General features: G+C 41.9%; 1 protein-coding gene across 2 annotated transcripts in view; it reads left to right on the top strand.

Moving 5' to 3' along the window:
• Positions 1-1,468: 1,468 nt before the first annotated feature.
• Positions 1,469-13,807, top strand: part of TERT (telomerase reverse transcriptase) — a 30,362-nt gene continuing 18,023 nt past the window's right edge. Inside the window, exons 1-4 of one of the 2 annotated variants that reach the window (XM_071736872.1) lie at positions 1,469-1,958; positions 3,128-5,039; positions 7,741-7,936; positions 11,852-12,041. In XM_071736872.1, coding sequence (XP_071592973.1) covers positions 1,731-1,958; positions 3,128-5,039; positions 7,741-7,936; positions 11,852-12,041 — 2,526 coding nt within the window. In that variant the 5' untranslated portion in view covers positions 1,469-1,730. The other variant, XM_071736873.1, reaches the window with a different exon arrangement.

Below are 13,807 nucleotides of genomic sequence, written 5' to 3'. Positions count from 1 at the left end.
CCACCAGGTACCCCTTTCCAGTACCACCCTATGATGTGACTGCTCATACAAGACTGTCCCATACATTTGATCATCCTTCTCTTAACCTTTTCTAATTCTAGTACATCCTTTTTTGAGATGCAGAGACTGGATATGCACACAAGGTGTAGGCAAACAATGAATTTATGCAATGCTATCCTCATTCCCCAGTCATTCCTAACGTGATTTGCTTTTTTGACTGCTGCTAAGCACAATGTTTGTTTCATGTAAGCTCAGGGACTCACTCCTCAGTGGTACTAATCAAGCTCAAAACTCATCGTTTCACATGTGAAGCTAGGAATGTGTTTCACCTCCGTACCATAACTGATTTATCAACATTAAATTTCATCTGTCTAGTAATTACTCATTTGCTCAGACATATAAAGTTCTGCTATTTTCTTCCCTGCTTGTATCATCCTGCTTCATTCTGCCAGCAAATCTTGCCACTTACTGGTTATTTACAGTGCTTCTGGGTCATTTATGAAAGTTACATAATAGAGGATTAAGTGGAACTCCAGTGGGGATCTTCCTCAGCTGAAAGAACCAAGCGCTTATCCCTACTTCTATCTCCTCTAACAATAATATGCCTGTACCAGCATCTGTATGCCGTGGTTTTGAAAATTCAAGTAGAATATATCAACCAGATCACTATAATTTTCATTTCTTCCCAACCCTCCATAGCACTCCAAGAGTTTTCTAAGGCAGGATTCCCTTTTATGGGAGCAAAGTTGACAAAGCAACTTTTATTTCTCCCAGCATCGACTAATCCTATCTTGTTATTTCTACAAATTTACTTGAACAAACATCAGGCTTTGAGACCTACAGTTCCTCAGTATTCCATTGCAACACCTTTACCAGACTGCCATCAATTTGCTACCATGAAGTCTTCAGATACCAAGAAAAGTTTTGAATTTTTGAGTAGGAGGTTACGCACTGCCACAAGCAGTGTGTTTTCTTCATTCACCGTTTGATGAGAGCCCCTGGGGCCAGCCCATCGGTTATTTTTAGGGTTTACTCTTGTTTGTCTCCACCATAACCACTTCCCCATTTGCTTTTATTTCAGACAGATTTTTATGATCCTACAAGGGTTTCCTTGAAAAGGAGTATTTCGGATTTATTCCCGGGGTGATCTACCTTAGTAAAGTATCAGGAATCACTTAAAAACTTCATCAACACCTTCAAAACATTATCCAACACCTACCTGTGCTGTAGCTCACACCATCCCAAGCCTCCTCGAACTACACAGCAAGAATTATCCATCCAAAATATGCTACCAAACTGTATGAAAATACAAGCCTAAATGTCTGGCTGGAAGCGGCCCCTCACACTCCTGGCAACCAATTCTAAATCTCTACTTCCTCACACCCGCCCCAGCCGTGCCCTTGCCCCCTGTCCCGCCCCGGCATTCCCGGATCCCGCTCCCTCACTATAAAGGCGCCGACAGAGGGAAGGAGTTGGAGCTGGACAGCGGCCTCTGCGCCGCCGCGCTGCTCCGCTCCCACGCTGGGGCTCGATGGCGGCGGGGCACCGCAGCTGGGAGACCATTTAGCGAGGCCGTTTTCCTTTTAAATAACACTTTTTAATTTACGATTATCATAGTTTCCTTCTTTTTTTTAACAGTAGCTCCCTAGTGCCCGCAGCTTGGCGTAGCGGTGCGGGAGGGAGCGCAGCGCGGTGCCGCCCCCGGTGGCGGCGTGCTCCCTCTGCACAACATGGCGGGCGCGGAGCCCTTCGCGGAGGTGGTGGCCGCGCTGCGCGGCTGCTACGCCGAGGCCGTGCCGCTGGAGACCTTCATCCGGCGGTTGCGGGAGAACGGCGCCGGGGAGGCGGAGGTGCTGCGGGGAGACGACGCTCCCTGCTACCGCACCTTCGTGGGAGAATGCCTGGTGTGCGTCCCCCGCGGCGCCCGCCCCATCCCCCGGCCCCTCACCTTCCAGCAGGTAGGAGGCAGGGCGTGGGGGACGGCCCGCTCCCACCTCCATGGGGCCCCGGGCGGCTGCAGCAGCTCAACCCTCTTCGAGGAGCGAGCCCTTGCCGGGGGCTCGGGCGAGCCTCCTGCTCCGGGGCTGCGGATGGTGTCCTGGGACTCCCCCGGTGTCTAGCGGCAGCGGTCAGGGCTGGTGCCGACCCCGGGGGGCCCCAGGGAGGGCGCGGAGCCCAGGCGGTGGTTGCTTCGCAGGGCGCTTCCTGTCCTCCATGTGTTTGCGGGGATAGCCGCCCTTCGCCCCTCGTGGCCGGGCTGGCCCCTTCGGCTTCGGCTCCAGCCAGCGTGGAGCACTGGGGGATCGCTGGACCCCTCCTCTTCTGGGGGAAGCGGGGGCGAGCAAAGCCTCGGTGCCGGCGGGTGGGTAACAAGGAAGGGTCTGGGCCCTTGAGGCTCGCCGGCCCTCGGCTTCCACTGTGGGGTAAGAGCGAGCAAACCAAATGTGGCCGGGGAGCAACTGGAAATGAAAAATGCTACTTTGCCACTGTGAGAGGATAAAGAGGAGGGGGGAAAGCTGCTCACGGGTCCGTGTTTAAGCAGAAGAAACTTTTCAGAGAAAAGGCGGCGTTTATCTCGCAGCTCCTGCCTGCGTGAGCACAGCCGTGCTACGGTAGGAAACAAACTTTGCAAGCTTGTTGAGCGCGTTTTAGAATTATGAGCAGAGGCGTGTAGTAGTTGAACTTTTTTATGTAAAAGGAAATGGAGGCCTCAAGAAAAATCAGCATTAGTTCCCTGGAGGTTCGAGCCTGCATGAGCACGTATCTACCAGTACGTTAAGTATCTACGGGCAGAGTGACCTGAAAGCCTTGGAGTCCTGGTTGCTGAGGAAGCTGAGGGGAGCAGTGCGAGGTGTTTCCTGGGTATGAAAACCAGGATCAAAAGGGCAGACCTTACAAAAACTTCCTTAAAGTTGTAGGCCTACGTTGCTGCGTGTAAGCATCTTGTGTTACACGTGAAAATCTCTGGGCATGGCACTTGTGGATTGTTAATATTGCTTCAAAAGAGTTTGAGCTGACGATGTTTAGGGTGGCGTATCTTGTGTGGCTGTTTATTTAAAGCATATATTGTGGTATATGGAAGAGCCAGTGACAAAAGCTAATTTTCTTTTTTTCTTTATTTCTCCAGTTATCTAGTCAGAGTGAAGTCATCACAAGAGTTGTTCAGAGACTGTGTGAAAAAAGGAAGAAGAACGTTCTGGCATATGGATACTCCGTGCTGGATGAAAACTGTTCTAATTTCCAAATCATGCCATCTTCAAATATATACAGCTACCTACCCAATACCGCAACAGAAACGATGCGAATCAGCGGCCTCTGGGAAACACTGCTGAGCAGGATAGGGGATGATGTGATGATGTATTTATTGGAACACTGTGCACTCTTTATGCTGGTTCCCCCTAGCAATTGTTACCAAGTTTGTGGGCAACCAGTTTATGAACTTATGTCACATAATGTAGACCCATCCCCAGTGTTTGTTAAACAAAGGTTTTCAAAGCATAGACCTAGTAGGTTGCTTGACTACATGCAAAGAAGGCTTGTGTTTCATAGGCAGTATCTTTCAAAATCTTATTGGTGGAAATGCAGACAAAGACTTGAAGCTAATATCTCCTGCATGGGAAATAAAACAAATAACAAGACGCAAAGCTTAGTGTCCAGCTACCGGTATTCTGTAAAAGCTGTTCCTAAAGCAAGCAAACAGATCAGAGTGGTTACTGAGCATCTGGAAAAACAGAGTAGCTCCAGTTTGTGTTTGTCAGCTACAGCACCATCTTTAAAAAGGAAGCTTGATAGGGAACAACTTGAAATTCCAGCTAAGAGAGCAAAATTAGAGGAGAAACAGAAAGAGGAAAGGGCTTGTACTCTTACTCCTGATGTAAACCAAAGTAATTCCAAGAGATATGGAACTGGGTATGTAGCATCACAGTCTGTAAGCCTCATTAAAAGAAAGCACATTACTCAAAGAAGTATCACTGATATGTCTGGTTCTTCTTTAGTTCACGCATCTCATGATGGGAAGAAGTGTGTGGCAGGTGAAAGATCTTTTCTTCAAGGAGTTCAGAGTAAGAAACCTTTAAAGTCCAGCATTGAAGTGCAAGCAGAATCCCATAGGAAAGGAGTAGAGATGCATGTGTATAAATCTCCACTGGATTCTGCACAAATCAAACCCAAGGAGGTCATTTCTTCACAATGCAGAAGGCAGGAAGGTCACCTAGCTCCCTTGGGAAAGAAGTTGCCAAGTACGCTCTTGCGCTCTGCAGTATACATTGACAGGAAGCTGCTTCTGTATTCTAGCAGGAGTTTCCAAGAATGTTTTCCTAAATCGTTTTTACTGAACCGCTTGCAGGGCTGTCAGGCAGGTGGAAGACGGCTTATAGAAACTATATTCTTAAGCCAAAATCTTGCGGAGCAAAAGCACAACCAAAGTCTGCCACACCACAACTGGAAAAAGAAGAGGTTGCCCAAACGCTACTGGCAAATGAGGCACACATTTCAGAAACTGTTAAAGAACCATGGAAAGTGCCCTTACTTAGTTATCTTGAAAAAAAACTGCCCTGTCTGGATATCTGAAACCAGTTCGAGAAAAAACGAGTTGCCTTGTCAGGCAGCCTTGCTCGGGGAAGCAGAGGTTCACAAGCAAGCAGAAAAGTTTGGGAAGCAGCCAACTGCTGCTGCTGTGACAAGCAGCAGATGTGAATCTGGTTGCGCTGATGTGCCGGGCAACTTAGGGGCGTCTCTTGCGAAACGGGTGCTTGAGAAGTCCTCACAGAGTGAGGAACAAAACTCAGGACAGGCATGTGATTCAGCCCTTGGGGCACTCCTCAAGCAGCACAGCAGCCACTGGCAGGTGTACATTTTTGTGAGGGAGTGCCTGGAGCGGGTCATCCCCATGGAGCTCTGGGGTTCAAACCATAACAAGTGCCGGTTCTTAAAAAATGTGAAAGTGTTCATTTCCATGGGGAAGTTTGCTAGGCTTTCATTGCAGGAGTTGATGTGGAAGATGAGAGTGAATGACTGCATGTGGCTTCGTCTAGTCAAAGGTACTTACATTAAAGTGTTAAGTGGTGAGGGTGTCGTGTCCAACTGAGGCAGGTTAAGGTAAGGTACAAGGTGTCAGATAAATGGTGTTCACTTTTACTGTGGGATGGTGAGGGTGTTGGATCTGGGCTCGGAGTTGTTGGATTTATTGGTAATAACCATAGTTGGGAGAGCAAATTTAGTACTGTTTAGTACTGTAATTGATGGTGGAAGAACACTTAAGCCTCTCTTCCTTCTTAAGTTTTCATTGTTCTCTTTCATGTTTTTTTGTATTTAATAGAGTGGCATTTTCATAAGCATGAATTCAGAACCTGAGCCTTTCAACAAAACTCTTTCCCTTCCGCTGCAATCTCCAAATTGCAGTAACTGTAAAAATTAACTGAAGAATGACCTATGCATGTAAGGAACAAATGCAGTCTGCCTGTTGGTTATCATAAACCTTCAGAACTAAAGCAAATCAAGACTTGTGTGTCTTAGGCATGTGTTCCTCAGCTACGGGAGTAAACCTTCCTCCCATGGCATGTTTCCACCCCCACACCTTCCCCCTCACATCAGCTGTGTGAGAAAGGCATAAGCATGGGACCCGTGAAATACAGGGGTTGCCCGACATGTGTCACCTTTTTAGAGCCCTTTTTTGGAACAAGAGACCCTTACTGGGCTCTACTGTCAAGCTGCCTAGTGGGTGGTACAGAGATCACCAGACTGAGATGTCCCTGGCTGAAAGCTGTCATGAGAGCATCAGCTGATTGCTGCAAATTCTGTACAGATCCTGTCTGCTTAGTCCTCTTTATGCCAGATAAATCTGGTTTCCTTGAAGAAGTCTTTCTTCAGGCACAAGCCTAGCACTTAAGTCTTGCTGAAGCTGTTGTTCTTTCTTTAGTTGGTTGCTGTAGGACCTAAAGCATACAGTTGTTTTCCTGAGCTGCTGTTCTCCATCTGTACAAAGTGGATTGTGCTTCCTTAATTAGTGTGTTTGCAGTATGTATGCTTACCTAATGATGTGCTGGGATCCTAGAGTAATGTGAGCTGAAAATGGTATTCCTTTTATTTAAATGGTTTGATAAGGCTGCTACCAGTACTTTGTAATATAGGGAGGAAAGTAGAAAGTCTGACGTTGAAGAACAGATGGAAAAGAGAGAACAGGTTGCACTTCCATAAGAAACTGTTATTTCTAGCATATATATTGAGTCTTTATTCAGAAACAATTTATTAAAAAGGAATTTTCAAAATGCTGGGGAGTTAAAAACTTAAAAACTTTCTCATTGTAAACTTTACATTTGGTTATATTCATTTAGAATGTATTGTCTTAAAAAAATGTAATATCATCTTATTCTCTGGCCTTATGCCAGGGAAAGCAACACACAGACTTGATTTTAATTTTCATGAAACTGTTCCCTTGTGCTCAAAAGTTTAAACACATTTAATTGCTTTGCTGCACAGTAGGTGTTTGGGGTTTTTTTTCCCAAAAGTATTACTAATGGTTTATTTTCACTTCACTGAACCGTTACTCATCATTTACATTTGTTGTCAGGAACTTGGAGTGCAAGTTATATAGTCCTGGGACACCTGTTTTTAACATCCTGGTTTAGTTTTTATATTAGAACTGCATATTGCAACTCTTCAGTTGGAAAATATTCTAACAATCACTGGGGTTTTGTCACTGATGTTACCTGGCTTCTGTTGAAGTGAACACTGTTTATCTTTATGATAGTCCTTTCTTAGGTGCTGTAAATACATGAAGTGCACCAAAACCAAACAGGATAGAGAAATGGAAACTTATTCCCATTTTAAAAGTTTCCAGTTTACGCCTTAGCTCTGTTCTGTCAGAATTAAGCTGTTCTTAACACATTTGTGCCATAATCATAGTTTCTTCAATGCAGCTAAAATAATATTTCTGTATAATTTCTTTAAATTATCCTGTTGTTTTTTTTCTATATTCTACTCTTAAATTGATTAGAAAAATCAAATTTAATTTGATTGGCTAAAACTCAGAGTTTGTAGCACACTATTTTTATTCCCTAGCCACTCATAATACATAATACTGAAAATCTATAATACATAATACTGAAAATCCCTAATATGGACAATATGTAGGAGTGTTTTGCATTCATAATTTTTGTGCCATCTAAATATTGTGAGTACTGATGGCCTTAGGGTGATTTTTAAAATTTTTTTTTTCCACCAATAAGTTTTATACAGGATATCTGAAATAAAGCCTATCTCTGAATTAATTTTTGTGTACATGGGAAATCTGAATATCATTCTCATCCCCAAGTCAGCCTAGTTTAATTCAGTCATTTTTACAGCATACTGTTTTAATTAATTTTATTTATTTAAAGTTTTATATTGTAGCAGGCATTTTAGCTTTTCTTTCATGATAATCTTGCCATTGTGCATTAAGGATTTTGCACAGGGGAAGAAACGGAGCTACTAGTGGCATGTATTCATATCCTGCGTGTCAGTTTGTTACTTCAAATTAGTTTCTGTGTTTGTACCTTAAGCTTGGGTCGATCCCATTATTTAATGCCAATGAAAATTTGAAGTAATATCTGTGCAATTGCTTTATTTGCCTTTTTTTTTTTCTTTCTACTAATCTCAACTGAAGGAAAGACTGATATGTGTGTTTTTGTTTGTGTGTTCTGTTTCTTTACTAATACAAATGGTTGATATTTACTGTAATTACCTTTGAATTGTTTATTGAAGGTGATCACTTTGTTCCTGCTTATGAACATTGTTTCCGTGAAGAACTTCTGGCTAAATTCCTCTACTGGCTGATGAATACCTATGTTCTTGAGTTACTCAGATCATTTTTCTATGTCACCGAGACCATGTTCCAGAAAAACATGCTTTTCTACTATCGAAAGTTTATTTGGGGCAAGTTGCAGAACATTGGAATTAGGTAACTTTAGAAAATGAATGAAACATTAATGGAATATGTGAAAATTTCATGTTTTGTAGTGAAAAGTTGCAATTCTTCTTTCCTTTATTGCCTGTTTATCCTCCTTTTATTTGCGCAATTTCTCAAAAGAAAATTCAAGCTGCGATTTTAGGGTGCACAGCTTGCAAATTCAGGAATATTTTGTGTGAGAAAATGGATTCAAGTTTAGAATTCTTTGGTAGAAGAGAAACCTTTGCAATAATCATCCATTGTGAAGATTATTTTGTTTGGCTAAGTCAATTTTTTATACCTTTTAACAATGTGTAAAGCATAGTGACAGAATCCCCAGAAACCTCGGTAAAGTTAGTGGAAAAGTCCTTAATTGCTTCAGCTGCTCTAATTGAAAAAACAAAGAAAACCAAAACAAAGCTCTACTGAAATGCTGCAGTACTGTATTCATAAATTCAGATGATAGCTTTGTGGTTTTGTTTTTTGGGGTTTTTTTGAAGGTTGGGAGATTTAAAAGCTGTAGCTCGTTTTTCAGTGTGCCTGTGAAATTCTGTGTTGGTTTTTTGGTCTTAAAAATGCATGCCTGTATTTAAGTTGGGGCATTATTATAAGATGAAATTTTAAGCAATTAAGTGAGAAAGGCAATTTTAGTGAACAGTATTATGCACACGTCTCCATACTGCATATCTTTTGGTTTTCGTTATAAATACTTGGTGTCTAAGAGAGCTTTTGTGCAAATGGGCATACTTGATGTCTTGTGTTTTCATGGTCTTTTTATATGGTGAACCTCTTGGTTAGATAGTGGTTTGCTGGTCTGCAACGTTATATGTGGGATTTTTCCCCTCTTGCCCTGCTGCTCCCTGATTTTGGCATTGGTGTCTCCAGTGCAACTCTTCTGCATCTGTGTTTGCACTTACTGGGGTCTCTGTCTTGTTTGCAGTTGAAGCACAAAATATACAATTTAAATTGTAGTAGTAGAATTTAATTTTCAGTCCCACATACTCTGTCTTGTCTTCAAACTAATAGCCTTCGTCTTGCAGTTAGTGTTTCATGTAGTTTTAATGTGCTTTAAGGGCAAAGTATCATCAAGTACTAACTTTTACATATGGATATAATACTACATATAGTGGATATGTGAAAACATACTTTTTGTTTCAGCCCTTTTGTCCCTTTTCCCAGAAAATCTCAATGTGTAAGGGCACAGTGCTCTGAACCCTAGTTTGGTTTGATCCCATTTCTTCTGATTTTCAATTGATGTTTCTCCCTACTGTGCAGGATGCCCCTTCTCAACTTTGGCTCAGGGTGTCTCTGAACTCCACCTTATTGGAAGCTGGGGAAGCATCCCAGGGAAGTACTTTGGCATGCTTGCCAAAGGCATGCCCTAAGGACAGGGGTGACTTAATGTTGGCTAAATGATGCATAGCTGTTTGGGCTTTTAGTCTGACCTTCAGCTCCACTCACAAGGCAAGGGCCTTAAGCACTCTTTTGGTTTTTTTATTTGAGTGTGCTGTGCAGTGTGAGGTCTCCTACTAATTCACCATACTGTGCTCATGGAGGTGGCAAGCCGCCCACTTCACATTGGAGGAGAAATTGGGGTTTAGAGAAAGAGTGAAACAGCTGCTTAGGGCTTCTTGTGTTTTCTTGGCCATTTCAGGACTCTCCAGGCACCATCCCTGCTTACCTAGGTGATGTTTTCTGTCACTGTTGGTGAATTGCTGCCAGAGGCTGCTGTGGCTTCCTTCTTCCCTGGAATAAGAGCATCTGGTGGCCTTAGTTGTTGTCCTAATAACTATCCTGTTCTAGGCTGTCCTAGTTCTTCCTCTTTCTCTGCTTGGAGCTGCTTGTGGCAATTGCTTTCAGGAAGGCATTCACAGCCAAGCATATCCACTGATACCTTTCCCACTCTTTTGCATTCTGCTTTGAGAGAAGGAGGATGGATGAAAAGAGGATGGAAGCAGACCTGGACCTTACTCAGGAGCTTGCCTTACACTACATTTTCATTAGGGAGTAAATCCCCATCCTGAAGGGCTGACTGTATGAGTAGACCTTCATGTGCAGAACCCCATCCAAGGGTACAGACCACGATTGTGGGAGGGAACCTGTCTGTATGTTCATCTGCTGTATGACAGAAGGTTAGAGTGTGTTGGACTTCTTGTGCACAGGCATCTTTCTGTTAATTTTTAAAGTTCCACAGCCCAGATTCAAAATAGTACTTGTTATCAATTTAAAAATTAGCATTTAATGATCCAATTGGCTCAAGTTAGGCAGCCCATTGAATACAAAGTTGTTTTAAAAATAATATACCCAATTTCATGGTGACAGCATCTGTTTCCTAAGGACTGCACCCTCCCTACCCTTTGCCACACACAGTAGCTGCTGAGGTTTGAAAGTTCTGCAGAAATTTGGACTTCTCCCCCTTTGGATTAAGGCAGGATGTTAAAAGACAGCAGAATCATCTGGTCAACTTCCTCCAAGTTCCAATGCATCAGAGTGCCATGAGGGTATAGATGCGAGTGGGGTGGTTCAGTGGCCTCTAGATTAGTGCATGTTCACTGCTATAAATGCCATGAAATAAGAAATAAATGTTGCTACAGGCAAAGTGTCATCCAATTCTACAGCAGGCCAGAAGCAGTGGTGGTGAATTGTCCTTTATCTTCACTTTCAGAGGAAGTAATATTGTTTTAAGTAGTGGTTGGTTTTGGTTTTGGTTTGGTTTTGGGTTTTTTTTTTTTGTTTGTTTTGTTATGTTTTTTCCCCCTCAAATATTAACTGAAAATTGATGGAGATTTATCATGCAGTTGTTTCTGTTGAACTGGAGTTCTTTGATTTACCAGGAATTTAATTTCAAAATTTGAAAATAAATCCTCAGAGTGCTTGCTCAGTAATAGCCCAACTTGATGGCCCTGGATACCCCTGTACTTTCTAGTTGTCATGTACTGTATCACTCAGATGCCAACAATCCCAAACAGATGGATTATTATCTTATATTGGAATTGTGTTGGCATATAGAAGTGTTTTGCCTCTCTTACCTGCATGCTTGGCAGATTTCCACCAACCATCCAGTGCCTTTTGTGACATTGTGGCCTCTTTTTGCTAAGCCAGCCTTTTTTTGGTGTGGGATGTAAAAATATCTGCATGCAAATTTAGATTTGCATCGCCCTTCTGAAGAGATTTGAATTGTCCCACTTCACTTCTATGGGGAGTATCCTAACCACTAGGCTGTAGGGCTTTTTGGAATGGCACATTTCATCCTTCTGAAGCAGGATGTAGGTCTTTTACATTGCAAGTAGGCCACTTTGACAGTACAGTAAAAGCACAAGGGCTTTTGCACCACCTCCTTCTGCCTCATTGTATGAGAGAATATTGATTTGGATAAGCTACACTGACCTGTGAGTCCTGAGGGAGGTTTCTGAGGGGAAAAACACATTTCCTGGTAAAATTGGTTTACGCAGCTCACAATCTGTGACTTGGGAGCCTTCTGTTTTTCATTATTCTCTGCTCTTTACTTTAGCTGCACAGCAGATAGGTTCTTTTCAGTGATTTTACTGGATACCTAAAGGCCCTCATGTCATACCTCACTTTGCTCTAACTTTTAATAAATAGCTGGTCTCCTAAATGTTGGGATTAGAACAGCCCATTAAAGTATGTAAATCTTTTCCTGTATCTTTTTTAACATAGTTTTCAGAACATTCAGTTCAACTTTTCTAGTCTTTCAAACTTCTGAAACCATGAGAAATATCCAGATATTACATTGTCACTAAGATAGACTAAAATGGTTATGAAATTCAGGTTTCTGTATCACTTTCTTTAGAGGTTAGTATTTTTAATGGTCTTATTATGAAAAGTTTTGTTTCAGTTATGAAATAGAGATTGTTTTAAATTACAGCCTTTCCTCTTGCTTACATCAAATGTCTATTTGTATTTTAGGAACCATTTTGCCAAAGTCCATCTACGTGCTTTATCTTCAGAAGAGATTGAAGCTGTCCATCAGAAAAAATATGTTCCTATGGCATCAAAGCTCCGGTTCATTCCGAAGGTGAATGGGCTAAGACCCATTGTAAAAGTGAGCAGTGTTGTTGAAGCTCAAGTATTCAGCAAGGAAAGCAGAGAAAAGAAGGTTTTTATTTTTTTATTCTTTTATATGGGTTTAATGTAGGCAGCTAATAAAGTGAGTGAGTTATGTTACATAAAACTAGGTTTAGCATACTAAACTGGAACATTCAAACAGAATGATTGAATAGGTCTACCTATTGCTATTTAGCTTCTTCTCCCTTCCTAGTGCTTAATTATCATTAGCCTCCAATTTCAGAGTCACATAATGCAGTTTGCAAGCCTGTCTTAAGGAAATGATGCTAACAGAATGGCGTGGCCTGTCAGGTAATCGTGTTTTCTTTCTCTTCTCTTTCCATCCCTTCCACTCAGGCTTGCTAACTGTGTCTGGTTGAGGTAGACACTGGGCACCTCTGGGAGCAGAAGGAGGGAAATCTCAAAGATATTCAGTATTCTGAATTAGCATGTCATACCTGTTTGGCACACCAGGGAGTGAGGGGATGGATGAGTCCACCCCTGTTGGGATTTACCTGAATACTGATTGTGCTCATGGATCATTGGCTGTGGTGCCACTGTCAGCCTGAACAGTGATCAGCTGGGTGTGTTCCAGAAGATCAAAGAAGGGTGAGGAAGCTGAAGAGAGCAGAGTAGGGAGATAGGAAGGAAGCTGGGAGTTCCTGCAGTATGGGGACAGAACATGCAGTGCACAGAATAATCATTTTAACAACACAGGTCTGAACTAATCACAAAGGATCGCTAGCGATTCTCACAACTCCATGAAAAAGGAGGTAGTGGTACTGTTACCTCTCTTCTCAAATAGTAGGCTGCCTCAGAGATGAGTGTCTTGCATAAAATGATCATCTTATTAATGAGCTCAGGGCTTCCAGCACAATGGGATGTAGTTTGTTTTTTTGGGTTTTTTTCCTTATTTTTTAAAAATTTGCATGGGTCCTCAGTTTCTTTATGTCATGGTAACAGAAGGTTTGCTTTTTGTGAAAGAACAACGATCCTGAACCACCATGGGAAAGCCTCACTAAGAAGGATGATTATCCTGATCTTGCTGTTTCTATTCACATTTTAGCTATAACTCTACCGTTTTGACTGTTTTTCTTAGGAACTTGGCATATAACAAAAAGATATCACAATTAAAATTTAGGAAAGTGACTTAATTTTCAGAAATTATTCTTTTATATACAGATCAAAAACATTTTGCGAGATCCCCAATTAAGTGAACATACCTTGTGTAAAACATTTGGATAAGGTATCTTAAAGGCAGTGGCAGTAGGTACATTAAACATTTTCAGTGTGCTTTAGTTTTGCAGCTTTTCACTGAAACCTGTACTTCATTTTTCCAGTGAGAAAATAATTTTTTTCAGATTAATTGAAATGCTTCCATAAATAGTATTTCCAGTGTATTCGTATCATGATCACAATACTACTGTTGTGTTCTGTGTGTAAATTTCTGAGAGTTTCTCTGAAGTCCTAAACTGATTTGTAAGTATGTTATGTGGGCAGTTTGTTTATTTTCCTCAGTAGTATAGCTTGCCCTTTCAATATCCTTCTGTTGCCAGGTCTGTCAGTATTTTTTTTCCTTAAGGTGTTTGCAGAGCTAATTAACCAGCACAACTTCACTGCTGCTCTGTATTTTACTGTTGCTTTAGCTGAGAGTTCAGTCCTTGCTAATGTACTTGAATAAAGTATTTCCAGAAGCTGAACTGATGATGCAGCTGGAGTTAGCCTGAAGTCTCAGAGCACATGTCCTTCTTGCTTTCCTTGTAGCAATAGGCATTGGTAGAAAGAATTAATGATTTTCAAGGTTACCTTCTAATTTGT

The sequence above is a fragment of the Heliangelus exortis genome, chromosome 2 (assembly GCF_036169615.1).
Source record: "Heliangelus exortis chromosome 2, bHelExo1.hap1, whole genome shotgun sequence".
NCBI classification, from domain to species: Eukaryota; Metazoa; Chordata; class Aves; order Apodiformes; family Trochilidae; genus Heliangelus; species Heliangelus exortis.
This window is presented reverse-complemented; position numbering and strand designations above follow the sequence as displayed.